At 46.7% G+C, this 20,244-nt stretch overlaps 1 protein-coding gene across 1 annotated transcript; it reads left to right on the top strand.

Annotated features, from left to right (window-relative positions):
* The first annotated feature begins 7,773 nt into the window (after nt 1-7,773).
* Nucleotides 7,774-8,977, top strand: C5H11orf96 (chromosome 5 C11orf96 homolog). The gene has a single exon (XM_064714422.1). It carries the CDS (start codon nt 8,283-8,285, stop codon nt 8,643-8,645), a length of 363 nt encoding a protein of 120 aa, XP_064570492.1. The 5' UTR covers nt 7,774-8,282; the 3' UTR covers nt 8,646-8,977.
* The last annotated feature ends 11,267 nt before the right edge of the window (nt 8,978-20,244 follow it).

Here is a 20,244-nt window from a genome sequence, read left to right as displayed (position 1 = left end):
ATCTGTGTGAAGGAGACAGTCTGGCCAGCTGGCATGGCATGCCTTTGGCTTGAGACACCTGTGGGAGCTTGGAGAGGAGAGTGCAGGAGGGTGCAGGCTCGCCAGTGTTTTGGGACAAAAAATGGTGGAAGTGGGAGGGAGAGGGTGGAGAAGTGGTGGTCACATCAGAGAGACAGTGTGTGACAAACTGTACATAATGCAAAATTTGCCAATACCTGCAATTTCAGAGCACTGATGGAGCCATGACAGCTCATGGCAGAGAAGAGATTGTTACCCTGGAATAAGCTGACAAGCCAGCCTGAGGAAATCCTCCCAGGCCTCAGGGCTGGGAGTGAGTGAGTGAACCAGGGCAGGGTAGACGGGACACAGCATCATCTTGGTGCTGCAGCAGCCATGGGTGAAAAAGAATGTCCTGAGCATTGGCTGCTCCTCTGTAACACCCTTGTATTTGCACTAAACATTTTTTCCTGGTGACCTTGCCAGTTGTCTCCTGGCTTTACTTCCCTCGCAGAGGCTAAAGTGGCTCTATTTTACCTTAGAAATGATCATTCCTCAGCTTTGGGCACTATGGGCTTTCATCTGACGGGAATGGGGTTATGCTTTGTTTTCTCTCTTCTTGTCTGCATTGTCACCACTCTGGCTGCTCTTGGCAAGGCAGGGCTTCAGTTGCTGAACCATCACTCAGCAATGTACTACTTTGGTTGTTAAAATTTTTGTCTAAAGTCCCCAGAAACGTTTAGAGATTGAACAAAAATTTCTCAAGGATTAGGTTACTTGAAGCCTGATAGTTCAATTGTCAAGAAACTTCTGTTTTTAATCTCTAGACCACAGTTGATTTCTTTCTTGATTGTTTACAAATAGACTTTTAAAGAGAAGAAAAAAAAGAAATTTATTCTGCTGAAATAAGTGAATGCTCTACAGTGCTTTTAGCTGCAGGAGAAAATGGAAGATGAAATCCATCACAAGTGTTAAGATCTGATTTGTGGCACCAACTTAAGATTTTTAATCTTGACTCAAACAGAAAAGATTTTCCTTTTGTCTGACCTTGAGAGCAGACAGAACCTTTGGGGCCATGCTCTCTGTTAGGTCTCTCTGACCCAAAAAGGTGAGGCCTTCCTTGTTGTTTTTGAGATGTGTGGCCAGTTTTGTCCCCACATCTGGGAGAGGATGGGAGGTGTCAGGAATAATTCAGTTCCAGCTCAGCAGTTGGGTACAGAAGAGAACCCAGGACAGGTGCTCTGTGCTCTGACAGCCCTGGGTTGCTCTGGGCTCCCTGGCAAGGAGCAGAGAATCCTCCTCTCCTCCCTGCCTTGCCAGTACCATTTGTGCTCTGCAGCTGGCAGCTCAGAGTGCAGGGCCACCAGCACTGTCCCAGCCACCAGCTCAGTGTGGAGCATGTGGAGGGTTGGAAATTCCCAGGATTCGTCGGCAAAGTTCTTCCCTGCCCACAGAAAGTCTGTTTTCTTCCCAGACATTTTAAATAATTTTGTGGGGCAAAACATTTCTTCTGTATTTTGAACCTGAGACAGAATGTCCTGAACTAGAAATCCTCATTTCTGTGCTGCTTACTTGATATAGGGTCACAGTAACAGCTGGACATGGGGATACCTTGATATTTAGAGCCATGGGAGGTTAGAGGTTTTACTTCATGTACCAGGAGGAGTATCCAAAGCAGAGTCAATATCTTAATTAGTTTAAAGTGTACTTTCATTCTTTAAAGAGTTGAGTTTTCTGCAATCACTGGTCTTTGGTCATTGGAACCCCACTTTTTTCTTCTGTCCTCATATCACTGTGCCCTGATGCATCAGCAACAGTGTTGGGAAAAGCTGCCATCCCTTCTGATGCCTTTGAGGCCAAACAAGGGAAATTTAATGTAGCAGTTTTTTGTCAGGAAACACTTGGCAGCTCTCTTTCAAAACAAATAGTTTTATGACTACATTTATTATTAGTGGTGTGCTGACAGCCAAATGCTGATAACTTGTGAAGTGCAACTGAAAGACTGACTTTTCACTTCAGCTGTCACTTTACAATTGAAGCAATTCTATGTAGAGCATAAAATAATACATTTCTCTGAGAAGCATTCATACATTCAAACATTTTAGTCTGTACTTTCTCCTAATGACATGGGGCAGAAGGTTTATGGGATTTATTGCAGCTCATAAAAAGGCAGGCAGGACTGAAACTGAGATATTTGAGGGGAAAGGAGCTTTGAACACACATATTTTGTATTAACTCTGTGGGATCATGAACTTCCCACAAGTGCTGACAAATGTTTGTCATGTCTATCAGGATCATGCCATGAAGCTCTCTGTAAAAAAGAAAAAGCCAGGAATCAATAACCTGGCTGAATTTTCCACTCCTTACTTTAGGGAGACTTGGAAAGAAATTCAATCAGCTAAAATAGCCAAGTTATATATAAAAATGAGACATATACAAGTATGACAAACCTTTTCTCTTAAAGTGCCATTTTATCTAAAACTTACCTTAAAACCTCAGTAAGTGTCAAGGGGGCACCATTTCTGTGGCAGATTGCCTGGTGAGATGTAAAAATCCTTCTGTACACTGGACATGTCCAGTTTGAAACATCCCTCAGAGAACTTGCCCTTCCTAGCAATTCCCTGCTGGGTTGGGAAGAGCTTTCTGCTGGAAGTTTCCATGAGCTGCCTGCAAAGATCCCAGCAGCAGCCTGAGCCTCCTCACCGCTCCCAGGTGCCTTGTGCATGGCTGCCCTGCAGTACATGGCAAGCACTGGTAGGGAATTTCCTCGTGCTTTATTACCTGAGGCTTCTCCCTCATCTCCTGCTGTGGAGAACAGAAGTCCTGGTGCTCAGGGTGTGCAGGAGACCACAGCCTGCAGGGGGCTGGGAGCTGCAGGGTGTGCTGCAGAACCAGCCAAACCTTCCCTTCCTCTGGAGATTTCCAATGCTGCAGCTCCGGCTTTGCCAGCACCTGCCTGCTGCCAAGGGGACGTGTGCTTATTCCTCCCTGTGCTCTTGGCTGCAGGGCTCTCCATGGCAGCCCCAAATGATGCCAGGCAGGATGCCCCTTGGCATGGCCCAGGGGAATGTGAGGAATTTAGAGAAATACTTCAAGGGTCATGTCAGGCATTTAAAATGCTGGCTGCACGTTGGCCTGCTGGCTGCCTGAGTGTGAGGGTGTGTGATCCTTACTGTAGGATTACCCTCAGCAGTCAGCTGCTGGGCTGGCTTGGCTTTAATTATTTCAAGGGGAGAAAATGTTAAAAAGCTACTGAAGTCAAAACAGTGGAAAGGAAGGTAAAGGATATCCAACCAAATACATAAGGAAAGGATATGACAGCCCTGAGTGCATAGCTCTTGTGAGTTGTTAGCCAGTTAATTCCCTGGTGTAAATGAATTCACATCTGTTGGAGAGAGGCCTGGCTGCCCAGGTAAGCTGCCTTCTGTGTGCTGCAGTTTTGTTGTGATAGCTAGAAAGAAACAACAGTTTGTTTTTCCAAGCAGAAGTGTTACAGTGGGTTTCAGCTGGGTCTCATTGGGTAACTTGGGTTCCCCCATCAGAAAGGTGCACTTTGGAATTTAAATCAGATGTGCAGGCAGAGAAAGAATCATAAAGACTTTTGCTTTCAGAGATGGTTTGTATTTGCTGCCTTTTTATTGGTGTGTCATCTCCAATAAAAAGGTCACAGTTGCTGAATGTTTTTATTGCTATTTTAAAAATGGTTGTTCCAAGATATGAATTCTAGTGGAAAGACACCAGCAACTCCTTCTTTCTCCTGACAGAAATGGGTACCCAGACCAGGATGCTGAGTGGAGATGTACACAGTGAGGTGGCTGGAAATGCCCCCTGCCAGGGCAGCAAGAAGCAGCTTTTACTCTCGAGTATGTTTTGGGAGGATATTTGAAACTTCCATGGATTAAGGCATCTTGCTGGGAAGCAGCTTATCCTGCTGGCTCTCAAGGGATCCCATCAGCTCTGACAGACAGTGAACTGCTCTGTTTTGGGGCATGAACTGTGGTGTTCACTGTGACTGCCCAGCTACAGGTGGTTTCTGTAAAGGCCCTGGCCCTTCAAAAGTTTCTTCTCCTACAGGAAGAGGTGGGTATCCATCCCTTTTTATCTCTTTTTATCCATCCCTACATACTCTTTTTAATCATTCCTTTCTTTTCTATGGCATGAGACCTAATGGCCAGCAAAAGGCTGTGTGTGTGTTTCCAATAATCACATTTTTAAAGGAATAACTCAATGACAATTTCCATGCTGGTAATTTCCATGCTGTTTCAGCAGCAATAATTGTGTCTCCTCCTGTTAAACTGGTGATTTAACTATGCAAGGCCCCAAATATGAATATAAAATGTTCCTAGCTCTGGTAAAGGTTCTATACTGTGCCTGTGCAGTGTGCTGGCATACAATGTTGATTTCATGAAATTAAATGAATACTTGAAATCGGGGAACAAAATGAGCAGAACACAAAGGAGACGAATTATGATGAAATGAAAGAATACTAGAAAATTCTGAAAATGAAAATACTTAAATGGAATAGGATGACATGAGGTACAGTGAAAAGTTTTGAAACTTGGTGAAATGACACATATTGAAATCTCAAAATCAAGGAACAGAGTGAACCAGAGAGACAGAAAAAGAATTATGATGAAATTTGCTCAGGTGCACGGCACGTGGGTGGTAGCAAGGAGCAAGGTGTGGAGGGAGCAGTGTTGGGGTGCAGCTCTGGTCCACTTGGCAATGCCTTCTGCATTGCAGTGTCCCTGGAGCCCTGGGCTCTGTTGGGGCTGGCGTTTTCTCAACCCTAACCCTGAGCAGAGCAGTGCTGAAAGCAGCATTTTCTGAGGCTAAAGTGGGTGCTGTAGTCCTGTGGGTGCTGCCAAGGAGCAAAGCGTGGAGGGAGCAAGGGTGCTGCAGTGCATTGGGGATTTTTTGCAGTCAAATGGACTGGAATGTGCCAAAATGATACTCACTGAACTCATGCCATGCCATTTCCTTTCATGAAATTAAAATTCAATTCATGAAGAATTTTCATTTCATGAAAGGAAATGACATCTCCAAACCATAGAAGGAAGAAAACCAAACACACGGGGCAGGAGGTATGAAGAAATGAAAAACAATTGAAAGAAAACCTGAAAATTCTGAAATTAAGTGAAAACATTTAAGAGGAATGGGATTACATAAATTGCACTGAGAAGTTCCAAAACTTTTCTAAATTATACCCATTGAATTCTCCTTATCAGGGAGCAGAGTGAGCCAAACACACAGGAAAGGAATTACAATAAAATGAAATGCAATAAAAAAAAGGAATATCTGAAATGAAATGAAAACAATTTAATTGAATGGGTTGACATGAAGTGCAGTGAAATGGACTGAAAGTTGCCGAAATGTTACTCATTGAAATCACAAGATTTCATTTACTTTCATTAAACGATGCTGGGAGAAAGTGAAATGAAGGCCATACTTCAGTAAATATTTTTTAATGTTAGCACCTTGGAAATCTAACTCTGGGGATTATGTCACAGGATATATTTTCTAAATTTTCTCAAATAATATTTTCAAGTCCTCTCAGTTATTACCATGGTGATCTTGCTCCAACACGGCATTGAAATTTCCCAAAGCATTTTATAATCATATTTGTGAGGGTATTAAATATATCTGAGTTTGCCTTCATACTGAACTTTCTGTAGGAAACCAGACAGGCAGTTTGTACTGGGATATGTAATGGCAGAACAAGGCTCCTATGTCATCTTGTTTCTGCATGAGAGGCAAGCTCAGCCCCAGAAATCCTCCAAGGTCATCATCAGGCTTGTGTTGGAGGGCTGTGCTGAGGAAACAGAGTTGGGCCTTAGCTGTGCTGCAGAATCAAGTTGTCAGGAATTTAAGTGGTTATATGTAAATGGAGCTTTTGGAGAGAAAGTTGTTACATTGCAGCAGGGATGTATGGGCTAAATTTAGCCACTAAAATAAACTGTAAAAAACACAGCCCTCTGCAAGCTGGAATGATTCAATTTGACCAAACATAAAATTGTTCCCTTATTAAGTTAATAGTAGCTCCCAACAAAAAGGCTTCAAACTGACCCTGGCCCTAAAGCTGCCTTGGGGAGCCAAGAAGCCAAGAGATTGCAGCCAGGTGTTTCATGAAGCCAAGGCTCCTAATGTTGCTTTTGCACTGGCAAGGAGCAAACCAGCCAGCCTTCTGGAAAGACACTAGCAAGTGCCTCTGGTCCCTGCTCTCCTGAAACTCTGCTCTTCTGCTCTTGTTCCATTTTATCCCCTTTGAGACAGGGTTGTAATTAAAATGGTTTGTTTCCAATGCAGGTCCTGAAACACTGCCACTGCTAAGGCCATTGGGACCACTCCTGAGAGTTACGCAAAGACAAGGTTGAGAGTTTCTGATGGTGAGCTCACAAAACCAAGGCCATTTCTGTGTGCTGACTATGGCACAGGATGTGTATTACATATGTAAGCTTCTGGGGTTTTTTTCAGAGCATTTGTCCTCCTCTGCACAAAGAATGTGTTTTATAGCCAAACACAGTGAACTCACACTGGCTGCAGGTGCCCCAGCTTGGGCACAGAGCCAGAGCTGCTGGGGTGAGCGTGGATTCTGCTGTGGCTGATTGTCAGTGTGTGCTGGCAGTGCCCTGGTGCCTCTGCCCTGCGGTGCTGTGCTGCCTGTGCACACTGGGCATGGGGCACTGTGGGACTGACTGCTTGGCAAGCCTCAGGCCCTGAGAGCATTGTCCTTGTCCCCTGAGCATCACAGAATTCCTGACACACTTGCTAAGCCTCCACTTCCTTCCTGGTCCCTAACCAAGCTTCAAAAATATCCATGAGTGGGTGAAGCTATATGGAGAGTGTCTGTATGGGAATCATCTAACATGAGCCCTGAAGAGGGGACAGACTAACCATTTCAGGCTCTTCCTCCCTCATGCTTTTCTACTCCTCCTCCCTCTACCTCCTTCCTATTCCTATCGTATGTGTTTCTTATGCTGTTGGGATTTTCTATCACTGAGAGTGCTTGGCACACACAGCTTTAGAGCATGGTTCCAGCTGTCACTAATTTGCAAGCTTTTGTTTCAGCTCAGTAATACTCACATGCCATTTTCTGTCTGAGGATCTGATTCTGCATCAAATCAAAGAAGCACCACAGAGCGCACAGGGGAATGGAAAATTTTAGGATCCCTACTGAATGGAAAAAAATGGAGTCACGCTGAAGGAGGTATTTAAGCTTCGTTAGAGGTGGCAGACTTGGGAACAAGATCCCAGAGTCCTGCTTAACCCTCTGATGGTGATGGTTCTTGTCTGGATCCATTCCGTGTGATCTCTGCAGCTTATATATCTGGGTCACTGTAACATTAGGGGTTTCAGATTTGGGCTTGTCTTTGAGCATGGGTTTGTCACTGACGGGTAGCGATCGGCTGAAAGCTGATGTGACGGGTCTGTCGGTACACTTTCATAGCCATAGAATCAGGGTATTGATAAAAAAAAAGCAGTGCGGTGAAACGCAGAAAGCCGAATTACGGCCGTAGCAGTCCGGGACCCGCCTGAAGCCCCACTGGGTGCCGCGGGGCAGGAGAGGGATGCCCTGGAGTTAAGGGGAGAGGAGGCGGGAGGGAGCGAAGGGATGGAGCGCGATGGCTGCCCCGCCCCGGGCTGTGCCGACACCCCCGCTCCGAGGGGACGCGGCGGGCGGGGGCGGCGGTGCGGGACGCGTCATGCGGACCGGGAGCCCGGCCGGCCGCGAGTGGGCTCCGCTGCGGCCCGAGCGCGCTGCCGTCTGAGCATGCTCCCGCGGGGCTCCGCCGCTATATAACGGGGCCGGGGGGCCGGCGGCAGCGGCTCTGCTGAGGCAGCGGGGGAGCTCCGCTCGGCGCTGCGCTCCGGTCCTCGCCGTACTGCGCCTCCCTGCACCGCTCCGCTCCGCCCGGTACCGCAGCGCGCCGCTCGGCACCGCGCTCCGCTCAGCACAGTGCTCCGCTCCACTCGGTGCCGCGCTCTACTCCGCTCCGCTCAGCGCTCCGTTCCGCTCGGTACAGCGCTCCGCTCCACTCCGCTCAGCACTCCATTCGCACAGCGCTCCGTACCGCGCTCCGCTCCGCACAGCGCTCCGCTCGCACCGAGGTCTCTCCGGACAGCCGCGGTCCGCGCTGCTCCGCACGGCCCCGCACGGCCCCGCGGGGCCCGTCCCTGCCCCGCCGCCGCTGCCCGCCGGAGCCTCGGCGCCCGGCACGGCCGAGGCAGCGCGCCCCGCTCCGCCGGCCCCGGCCCCCGCGGAGGGCGCTCCCGCGGGCGGCAGGATGGCCGCGAAGCCGGCCGAGCTGATGGGCATCTGCTCCAGCTACCAGGCGGTGATGCCGCACTTCGTCTGCGTGTCCGAGGAGTTCCCGCCGCCCGCCCGCCCCGCCAAGACCCCCAAGGGCAAGCTGCGGCGGCCGCGGCAGTCGCGCTTCAAGACGCAGCCGGTGACTTTCGACGAGATCCAGGAGGTGGAGGAGGAGGGGGTGTCCCCCATGGAGGAAGAGAAGGCCAAGAAGTCCTTCCTGCAGTCGCTGGAGTGCCTGCGGCGGAGCACCCAGAACCTCTGTCTGCAGCGGGACCGCCTGGGCAGCTGCCGCCTCCGCAACAGCCTCGACTCCAGCGACTCGGACTCGGCCCTCTGAGCGCGGCCCGGCACGGCACGGACTGGGCTCGGAGCTGCGGGAGCCGCACAGGAGCGCCCGCACGGGCGGCCGGCTCGGGATGTTTTCTAAGAAAGCGCTTGTACCTTCGTTTCTATTTGATTGTATGAAACTCACCATTTAAAAGACAAAAAAAAAAAAAAAATCTTTTCTATCCGTTAGAAGAAATGAGCTGTTTTAGATGCATTGAGCTGCCGGACTTTATATTTATTTTTGCATTTAAACTGTTGACTGCATTAATTTAATATGTTTCTACCTGAATGTCTGTTATTATTTCCATAAAAGAGTAATAAATCTGATATATTTGCACAGTACTTACTGGGCTGTCCTTATTTCAGGGATCCAACTGTCCTTGTTCAGCTTTCAGGGGTAAAGGGATTTAAAATCTGTCAGTAGCTAGTGCAGAGCCAGCAATGCTTTTCTCGGGGATGCTGCTCAGAGAGGTTTTGCAGGCTGTACTGTCAATGTACTTAATGAGACAAAAGTCGAGTTAGACTGATTTAAAACTACTTACTTCTTTGAGGTCTTTGTGTTAACCTGAATTGAGGTTTAAAGAGCATTTATAACTGGTGTCCAAGAGCCTTAATGGAACTGGGCAAGCCTCTTGCATTCACAAAAATTGCATATATAGTTTCTATTTTCATCCAAGTTGGTTTTGTCTCTTCTCCCCTTCCTCTTCTGACCCATAAATTATTTAGTGCTGCAGATGGTTTTGATTTTGATTAGATGGTTTTGGTAATTGGTTAGAATGTAGTTTTATTTACCAGAGCAATTGAAACAATGTGGATGTGCTTTTCTTGGAGTTCAAAAGTAAGGGGATTTTGATGATGGTAAATTTATAGGAGTGAGGCTTCTGTTGGGTTGCTGCATATGTGTGTGTGCAGGTGCATGTAAGGTTTTCTCTGTTTGTGGGATACATGCTGAAGAGCATCTGAAGCCCTCTGCAGAATGGAAACCAAATTCCTGGACTGGGAATATTCTGCCTGTATTTCTCCATTTTCTTGAAACATTCCTGTGCTAATAGTGTAATCCTGTAGTAGCACCTTACTTGAAGGCAAGTCTCTGGAAATTAAAACTTCCCAATCAGAAGGTATTAGCTGATAGTGAGCTGTAGCTAATATTTCTCTGGTGTGATTATGATGTTTCCAATGTCGTGGTTTGGGGTGCAATCATTCTGATCAGTTGGAGAGGTAAGGGCTGGGGCAGAGGAAGGAGATGGACATGGTGCTGGTGAACAGGGTGTCTTGGTAGGACTGAGCAGCACAGACCTCTCCCTCTGGGCACTGAAGTACAGCACATGATCCATGTGACTGGCTCCTGGATACAGGAAAACTGAAGCTCATCTCTTTCTAGCCTAAAGCTGAGGAAAATCCTGGGGGTGTGGGGTGTGACTTGTTTTTGGACAGGTCCTTCTCAACTCCCTTGAGTACCAGCACCTCCAGCTGACCTCCAGCACCAGAGGAGGGTTCTGCAAGCAATTCAGCAGGTAAGGAAACAGGTCTGGGCTCTGACCCAACCTCCTCATGAAAAAGCATTTAAATGACCCCACATGCCTCCCTGCATGCAGCCTGTGAAACAGCTTTTCTCCCTTTGCAGTTCGACCCTCGTGGCTGCTTTCTCTGCATGATATGCACGTACATAACATCTATGCACGAGGCAAAGCAACTTGACCTCCAGAACAACTTTCATTCAGGCAGGCAACTGGAATCAGTAAGACAAAATCAGTTGTCAACAGCTGGGCTAATTTTCTTCATCAAATTCCTAACAGTAATTCAATTCTGGAAGTTCTGGGTTTGGGAAAGGGTTTGCAACATCTGCAAACCCTTTCCCAAACATCACGTGGTGACTCTGTAGCCATGTGTCTTATGTTGCATAATGTACACAGCTAAAAAGCCCCATAAGATTTCCAGAGATTGTAGAATGTCCTTCCAATACTGCAGGTTTTAGGCTACTTTTCAGTCTCCCTTTGCTTTCAGGTCTGGTACGAATCCCTGTGATACACAAAGTGTGGGGTATAGCTTCAAGAGGCTGTGAGCACATGATCCTTGTCTCTGTTGCTAATTTTTGTTTCGGAGCTGGGGTTGCTAGCAGGCCCTTTGCCATTGCTGCTGCCATCCCTCCTTCAGCGTGCAGCTGTGCTGCCACCACGCAGGAGGCATGGGAGGCTGTGCTGCACCAGCCAGCAGCAGAGCCATGGATGCTCTCTTCCTGGAAGGGCGAGAATAGCTGCGCTCTCTTTTCTGTCTCAAGAGACAAATGTAGATGTTAACACATATACAAAGAGCATTTGAAAATCTGCTGTAGCATGTTTGAGGAAAATGTCATATTCCAGTGGTTAGGCTGAATAAATGAGTTTCTCTTCAACTGTTCTTTGTTGACATTTTTCTGTTCCATTTCAGAGAGAATAACATGGGAGATGCCAATGCTAAAGATAGGATAGTGTTTATCTTCCAAACAGTTGCAATCAAGGCAAAAGGGTGAAAAGCCAGGGTGATTTAGCTATGTCCTGGAGAGGCCTTCCTGAATCCAGCTGGAAAAATAAACCTCCCTCCCAGTCTTCCTGTGCTGCTAATTTTGAAGGTTTCTTGTGCTGTACTTTTTAGTGTCATGACTATTGTGTCTATCTGTCCAGTATGGATTGCAGGAAGACTTATTACATTCACTTTAGCAAGGGTAATGACTGCATCAAATGCTGTCATCCACTCCCTAGGCTTGAGATGTGAGTTGTACATTTCCTTTCAGCAATTCACAGCTTAAAAGCACCCACAGATGCCACTTACAGTGCTGCTGGGCACGGCAGTGAGTAGGCATGAGCACTCCATGCCTGCACAGGAGGGAGCTGGAAGCCAAATGCCCCTGGTGCAGCAGGACATGTCTCAGGGCACAGGTGAGACTGAGCAGCCCAGGAGTGTCTTCAACACTACTTCTCCAAATTAGAGGAAATTGCTCTGGAGATTGCACTCTTTAATAGAACTGCCTGTTATTCTCATATCACTTTATATATAAATCATTCTGTCCACGTGTCATCCGGTCAGTAAAAACTTGAACTTGAAAGCAATTCTTTTATTCTCTTTCTGTTTTGTGTCCAGTCCCCTCCATGCCTGTCAGCATTTCTCCCATGTGCTTGTTTTTAAGTGCTGTGTTATTGTAAAGCTCATCATGCTGGTGTGGTGGATCTGTACCTCCATGCTTATTTTGGCCTGATCAGTGTAGAGGGGATCTGGGAACAGTGCTCTACTGGAATCAGGAAAAAAAAAATCCTCTCTGTTCATCTTATGAGAAAGCTTTTTCTGTTCTTTTTGCAAACATTTTAGCTAGGCTTGTTCAGTTATTAGTGGAGGATTTCTAGGTGCAATTTAGTGTTCACCTCAAGAGGCTGAGGACAGTCTCTTCTCCTAGCCATGTGTGCACCAGTTCTGCTCTTGCATAACTTCTTTCACCCCTGGGCTTCCAATAATTCACTGGCAACACTTCAGAGTGGAGCTGTTATCAGGAACAAATATGAGAAGGTTCTTCCAATTCCTGCAGGTTTTTGTGCTGAGGTCCTGAAAATGCATTTGCTTTAGGAGCTGGTTTATGATGACCCCTACCAGTGCTGGGGATCAGATCCTGCAGGAGCACAGTGGACAGCCTGGGGCACTGCTGTTGGAAAGAAGCACCTCACTGTTCTTATCTAACCTCCAAAGTGACAGCAGAGCCATGGGACACAACACAAACTGAGGCATCTATTGAATTGTCAGGCTGACAGCAAACAAATTGCAGTGTAACAGAGGCCAGTGAGTGAGCTCTAACAAATCTGGTTGCTGTGGTTTCTCAAATGTCAGCAGTGCCAGCAGTTGGCTGGCTGCCTTCCATGAGGTTTGGCTCCCTGGCAGTGTGCATGGACCTCAGCCTCCAAAGCCCCTGGTCTTTGGCTTTTGAGCCACCGTCAGAGAGACCAGCATGGCTCTCCAGGCTGCACTGGGCCTTGCTTGAACCTCAGCTCCCATGGCAGGGCTCAGCCTGGGCTGTCTTGTGTACTTTGGGTTTGCATTTCTGTGGGGAGAAAAACCCTGGGGAGGTGCAGATAACCTGAACTCCCTGAGCTGGGCTCAGACTTCCTGCAGTGATGGAGTCCTGGATTTGCAGTTTGACTTTTCAAAGCCATCTTAAATAGAGTGTGCAAGCTGAAAACAGTGTTTCAGCAAGGCTGGCTCCTAACTTTAGGGTTTTTTTTTAAGCTGTAAAGATGCAAGATTACATGCTGAGCAGAAAATAATCAGGTGTCCAATAACTGCACAACAAGAGGATCTCCTTTCTCCTGAAGTAGGAACCCAGTGCACAGGACAGGGAGGTTACCAGGTGAGCCCTGAGGGCTTTGTCAAGTAGTATGCAGACTTCTCCTTGAATAGCCTGAAGTCAGGTGTCTGAATTTGGAAGAATTCATTAATGGTGAGAATGAATTAATTCTCAAGCAGCATCTTGCCACATATGTGTGTCCCTGTGCCTGGTCTGTGTAGTCTGGAGTGAGTGCTGCTAGTAGCAAAGCTGGCCAGCCTTTGACTGTACAACAAAGCACTGCCAGATACTTAATTGGAAGTGCAATTACTTAACTGGTCACAGGTGAGAAGGAAATTCTTCCTGCAAAACCAAGAGGTGTGAAATCAGTCATGTAATGGTTTCTTGTGCCAACTTTAAATGTGTAAAGTCGGTAATTATGCATTTGTGACTCTTGTGTTAGCAAATATCATGGTATGTTACAAATAGCTTAGGGACAGATCCTGATTTTGGCTGCACTGGTGTCAGATTGGCTTTGGCTCATCTGTGCTCAGGAGTCAATCTGGATTTGCTCCTTGTTGCATTCATGCTATTTGCTGATGTTGCTGAGCAGGTTTCTGGGCTGGCTTGAAATGTCCAAGGCACTTCTCCCCTGCTCCATCATGCTCGGGGTGCTCTGAGATTTCACACAACCTTCCACAACTTTAGCCATCCTTGTGTTTTGGAAGCAGTGGGAATGATGTCTGTGCCCTTGGCTGGGACATTGTCCCCTTCACCCACATGGAGAAGGACCCAACAGCAGCAATGGTGAGAAGCTGGGGAAGCTGGAGCAAGTGGGGAGGGGGCTTTCCTTTGTCTTCTCTGTCCACCCATACTAAAATGAGACCACAGATGACTTATTTTGAAACGCAGGTGAGGTTCACCTGGATCTGATTTCAAATAAAGCAAGATCTACTTTAGTAATTTATTGCTCTGTCCTAAACAGAGATTCTTTGTTTGGAAATGCTTGCATTAAAGAGGTTGAAGTTATTTATTAGGAATTGGTGAAAGGGAAGTTTTCTTCTTTAGTGTGATTTAAAACACTGTTGTTGTAGAAGTGGGGATTTTTTTTTTCTTCCTTGTGAAGAAAATTACCTTTCTTGGGCAAGAGGGAAGGGGATTGGTGAGAAGGGAGAGAGGGAATGAGGCAGCAGAGCATGCTTGTGAAACAGCTCTTGGCTAATACAAAACCATGTGAAGGATGTTTATGTGCTTGTTACTTTTAGTCTTGGATTCTTGCAAGTGAGAGTTTTCCCTTGGAGAAATATTTGGAGGTCCTGACCGTGGTGGTTAAAGATACATTTCAGGCTCTTTTCACAACAACCTCTAATGTCTGAGGGAGTCTGCAATCTGATGGCTCGAATGTTTTAGGGGAAATTCAGCAAGGTAACATGGTTTTTTCACTGTTCTCTGTGTAAAGACAAACAGAAGGAAAACAGCACTGGACACATAGGTTATCACGTGTGCTCACTGTTAAGCATTTGCTGTTAGGAGAAGTTGGATGCATTTCAACTGTAAGTGGCTGACATTTGTGGGCTGGGATGTCCTGAGGTTCCTGAGCTCTAGAGGCAGACTGGAGGGTTGGGTTTTGAAGGGGCAGAAAGATGCAGCAGCGCGGAAACCTGGAAGGACACAGCCCTGTAATTTGAGGAGTGAAGACAAAAATACCCAAACTCAGAGCAAAATTGGATGGGGCCTGCCTGCCTAAGACAGCAAAGAAGAGCCTGTTTTTAATCAACTTCTGTCAGTACTACCCCACAGTTTATGCACCCTTGGAATCCAATGAACTGAAGAATGAAGTTTTGTCAGCTTTTACAAGTTCTGAAGCATATTGACATTTTCATGTGACATTTTTAGTTCTTTTTCCTGAAATAAATGTGGGAGTTATGGAGTTATCTATCAACTCCTCCTTTTCCCAGAAAATCAAACCAAAATAACAAATCCACTAGTTTTATGAGTTTAGTTATGAATTTTGTGACTATGTATGTGTTTACTCCCAGATATCACGTCCCTGTGTATTTTTACCATGCAGAGGAAGCAAGCAAGCAGGCAAAACAGAGGAGGTGGCAGGATTGCAGAGATTTCTGCTCATCTTTAGATGCCAAGGTGCTCCAGGTCGCAGAGCAGGGGTGCTGACAGCTGGGCCTCCCAGGGCTCACCTCTTGTTCAGCAGCAGGACATGGTCTCGTGCTTTCAGGGACACGTGAAGGGAGATGGGTCAGGGAAGAGAGTGCTGTTCCTGCCCTTAGTGACACACTGCCTGACCCTGAGAAAAGTGCTTCTCTCTGGACCTCAGTTTCCATGTAGGAGAGCTGGGAATTTCTGAGGCTTTGTTCATGAATCCATGCAGATGGAGATCTTTTGGTTTGCAGCCATGGGAGATATATTTGATTGGCAAATGGGAAGGACATGGATTTATTCAGAGGACAAATGCCTAGCAATGTGATGTCAGGGTTTATAAAAGCGCAGCTGTTTGGTGAGATCACCTGTACCATGGAAGCAGGATTTGCTTTGCTGGAGAGCCTGGCACAGGGTCCAAGATCCTCTGGGCCAGAGTTATCGAGTCGTGGAATGGCTTGGCTTGGAAGAGACCTTAAAGATCACTCAGCTCCAGCTGCCCTGCCTTGGGCAGGGACTTCTTCCACTAGACTAGATTGCCCCCTTCAACCTGGCCTTCAGCACTTCCAGGGATGGGGCATTCACAACTCTGGGCAACCAGTTCCAGGCTCCCAACCCCCTCACAGTAAATAATTTCTTTCTAATATCCAACCTAAACCTGAGCTTTTTCAGTGTAAAACCATTCTCCATGTCACCTGTCAGAGGGTGTGCAGCCCCTGGCTAGCCAGAGGCACTTGCTCATTGGGGACACAAATATTCTTTTGGCTGCTCAAAGATATTTTTGGGAACTGGGGAGAAAACAGTGTTCTGCCACTGTTGGTGAACAGGATTTCAGGCTGAGGAAGCTGATGAATGGTATTTACACATTACTGGGACTGCATGTGGCCTTCTCAGGTGTCCCTTGCTCAGAAACCAAGAGTGGTGCCTTTCCTCCTTCTGCTGTGCAGGGATCCCATGGTGTCTCTGTGTTGGGAAAGGGCCTGTTTTGTTGGCATGAATGTGAGTCTGAATCAGGGAGGAAGGAGGGCTTCCTGTAACATCTGAGGGAAGAGAGCAGAATGGTGCCTGAGCTGAAATGTGCTTACTTAGGGGCTTAAGGAAAGGGACTGACCAGCTGTACATCCAAATGCATGGTGGCTGAGTGGGTCAGCCAGTGAAGGCAAACTGAGCTAAACAGGGCCAGCAAGTAACAGGCAGAGGTGTCCTGTCTCCATAGCATCTGTATATGGCCAGGCTCCAAAACTCAGAGGATACTGCAATGAATGAGCTATTCTGACAGAAAGACAAGGTGCAAAAGTAGCCAATAAAACAGTAACAAGAGGTTTCACTTAACTTGACACAGACTGAGTAAATATTACAAAAGGGCATGATAGTGATGGTGGTTTTGTACTATTCTTTCCAGCAGTGCTTCCTTCCTAGAGCAAGAAGTCTGAGCACCCACAAGCTGCAGAGAGCTTTTGATTTTGCCCAGTGAATGCCCAGACACCACAAAGAGGCACTTTGCAATAGAGATAATCAAGCATTCAATTTTTTTTAGTTCTGCAGGGTGAAACTTCCTTCCCCCATCCTCTATATTAAAATTTTAGCTTCAAGGATGAAAATTAAAAGAACCCAAAAGGGTAAAAAAAGCTTGAGGATATCTAGGCTCTGGATATTAGGAGTCCATGATAAATGGATAAACTACCAGAAAGCCTTTTCAAAAAGAATAAAAATAGCTAGCATAGTTAAATAGTAGATGAAAGAATATTATTAGAAGTAAAAAGATATCCTACAAAAAGCATAAGTCATGTCCAAAGGAGGAAAACAGAAAGGATCATAGATACTCGGATGTTAAATGTGAAATCATAAGAAGAAGTGCTTAAAAAAAGATTTTGAATAATCACTTGTAAAAAGGCTAGAATTTTCTGCTGTAAACTTTTGCAAAGGCATTGGAAGAGATATGTTCTATGCTCACTAGAAAGTCTTTGGACCCCTGCCTGAATGGAGACTAAAGTGAACACTCAAGGAGAATAAGACAGCTTTATAAAATCTAACTCTGTTCCTGGAACACTGTCAATTAGGCATATTTGACTATATATGCAGTACAATGTAGTCTAAAGAGCAATTATTGATGGGAAAAAGTGCTGGAGTCATTGCAGGTAGTCTGAAGTCAACTGGCTGCTCAGCAACTATCAGGTGATAGGAATGCTGACAATTGCAGGGAAAGTGTGCTGGTTTTGGCTGGGGTAAAGGTAGCTTTTTTCATGGTGTCTGGTTTGGGGCTGTGTTTTGGATTTGTGCTGGGCACAGGGTTGAGATTACAGAGATGTTTTTGTTATTGCTGAGCAGGGCTCACACAGACCAAGGCCTTTTCTGCTTTCCATGCTGCCACGGTGGTGAGGGAACTGGGGGTGAATGGGAGGTTGGGAGGAGACACAGGACAGGCGACCCCAGCTGACCAAAGGGATATTCCAGACCATATGGCTGAGTATGTAAAGGGGGGAAGGAGGAGGAAGAGGGGGATGTTTGAGTGATGGTGTTTGTCTCCCCAAGTAACAATTACACGTGATAGGGCCCCACTCTTCTGGAGATGGCTGAACACCTGCCAGTCCACAGTGAATTAGCGAATTCACAGTGAATTAATGCATTGTCCACAGGAAACAGTGAATTAAGTCCTTGCTTTTCTTGTGTGTGTGGCTTTTGCTCTCCCTATTAAACTGTCTTTATCTCAACTCATGAGTTTTCCAGCTTTTACCCTTTTGATTCTTCCCCCAAATCTGCTGGTGGGGAGTGAGTGAGTGGCTGTTTGGGGCTTGGTAGCTTTTTGGGGTTAGACCATGACAGGAGAAAATCAAGAGCAAAGCAAAAATCCTAATCTGGCAGCCATCTAAAATGACATTGGTGTAGTATTGTGAATATTCTGTTTAGGCCTAGTAATTAAAAAAGAAAAAAATCAAAGAAAGATCTGTATTTCCTGCTGTTGAACAGAAATTTAACAGTAGAACTTTTTGTTTAGAAAAAAACCCAAAAACAAACATGAAGAAAGGAGAGAAATGCAGGAATCGTTTTTGAAGATCAGTGAGGATCTTCTTAATTATTTCTGACAATACTAAAGCTGGAGCAATGTATAATTTATTGGACAGCAGGTTTAGAACAATCAAAAGGAAGTATATTTCTTTTGTGCAATGAATAATGGGACAAACAAAAAAGAAATACTTCTTTTGCACAATGAGTAACAGAATGCCAAAATTCACTGTCAAAGATGCCAGAAGGACCAGCCCACTCAAAATGCAGTTGGGCAGATTCCTAGGAGGCAGGTTTATGCAGAGCTAGTAGTGATCATATGGGCACGGGGGACAGAGGCTCTCCAAACCCCTGGTGTCCAAAAGCCTGGTGGGCACTCCTGAGTGATGTCCCAGTGCTTCCCTGCATCCTCTGCACATGGCCACAATCACAGCTGGGATGAGGGAGTTTTATCCCAAGGGCAGCAGCCTCTGGACACCCGAGCTGCTGCCCAGCTGTGCTGGCTGCCTGCACTTCTCCAGGGGAAGTCCATCTGCCTGGCCCGTCCTGCGTGGTACCCACAGCTGTCTGTCTGTCTGTCTGTCTGGGCACAGCGAGGGCAGGTCAGGGGTGCCAATTGCCTGCCAATGCTCCCCTAGGGGCAATGGAAAACTCTTGGCTGAGGATTTTTCACGGCTGTGGTGAAGCAACAGCTCCTTGCCCACACAGGAATCCAGCAGGGAGCTGGTGCTGGCATGGTCCCTCCATTTTAGCTATCTGCCATGGAAGGAAGTGCTCAAGGCTGTGGTGTTTGCTGCACAAATGCTGAGTTACACCCAAAACTGAGGGAAAGTTTTGTCGGGAGCCCAGACTCCCCAAGGCTGGTCGCACTGACCCCCAGCTGGCAGGGCACCACCGCGGGTGGCCTGAAGGGAGAGGCTGCCTGTCCCTGTCCCTGTCCCTGTCCCTGCCCCTGTCCCTGTGCTGCTCCTCTCTGCCCCCGTGGCAATGCCGTGCCCAGTGCGTGCATTTGTGTTTGTGCTGACAGGTTTGTCTGTTTTCAAGTGACTGGAAATTCAGATTTATGAAAGGAAAGCTAAGATGTATGTTCTTGTTCTGCCATGTCAGTGTCCCCATGGACATGAGCTTTATCTGCTATCCTGTGTTTAATTCCTGCGTAGGCACTTGGAGACCGATCTTCAAGTGCGCATCAGCACCACCTCCAGAACACAGCTAAATAAAGCTGAGCTTGAGTGCTAGCATATGGTTCTTTTCCAAATGCCATGTTGGTCCTGCTAGAGAAAATGGTTATTTTCATAAGCTGCAGGGTTAACATTTCAGAGGCAAGATTAAAAACATTAAGGAGATGTCCAAATAAAATAATTGGGCCAAATTTTGCAATGACTAAGTAACTCCACTCAATAAATGGAGTGATACTGAGAGAGGAATAAATCATCCCAGAATTTGGCTCAGGGTTTGCTGTTGGAGCCCAGACAATAATAACAGGTAGACTGGGATTGTATGTGAAAAGCCAGGATTATGCTTTTCCCTGCTGTTGCCAAATGTGCAGTGCCTATTTTTGTCAAGTACTCTCTTAGCTCATGTACCATGGGCTGAAAGCCCTTATCACTGTGTGATGCCCCTGTTTCCTGCACAAACAAACTCAGACATGTGTGAAGGTCCTGGCTGATCTCTGCAGCTTGGCCTGACGTATTTCCTGCTTCTTATCTGCTGGGCTTGACCAGGCCAGGGAAAATCTGGAGAGGGTCCTTGTGTTGCTGAACCTATTGGACCCTTTTGCTCAGAGCTTTCCAAGTTCCTTCCTTGCTCAGGTTCCCCAGGAGACATGTGTCTGTGGTTTCCTTGCATTTTGGAACTGATTTACAGTCTCAGAGGGTCAGGGCCATCTGAGTGGGAGGCAGGCTGAAGGGGAAGTCTGCTGCTGTTTGCACTTGTCTCTGGTGCACCACGGGCAGGAGCAGAATTCCCTGTGGATACCCCTAAAGCTGGGAGGTCTTGTTGGCTTCCTGCAGGAGCTGTTTGCACTTCTCTGACAGGGCCTTCCAGCTTTTTTTTTTTTTTTTTAATACTGTTCAGGTTTTAAACACACCAGATGGTGTTAAAGTCCACAGCTCCCTTGCCCATCCACAGGCTCTTGGGAGTCCTCTGGATCCTGCTCATCCTT

This window comes from Zonotrichia leucophrys, chromosome 5 (assembly GCF_028769735.1).
Source record: "Zonotrichia leucophrys gambelii isolate GWCS_2022_RI chromosome 5, RI_Zleu_2.0, whole genome shotgun sequence".
NCBI classification, from domain to species: Eukaryota; Metazoa; Chordata; class Aves; order Passeriformes; family Passerellidae; genus Zonotrichia; species Zonotrichia leucophrys.
Note: the sequence above shows the minus strand (reverse complement) of the source record. Positions and strands in the feature narration are given on the sequence as shown.

Excerpts from the sequence above, each read along its gene's own strand:
- C5H11orf96 (XM_064714422.1), top strand. The coding sequence starts at position 8,283 with ATGGCCGCGAAGCCGGCCGAGCTGATGGGCATCTGCTCCAGCTACCAG.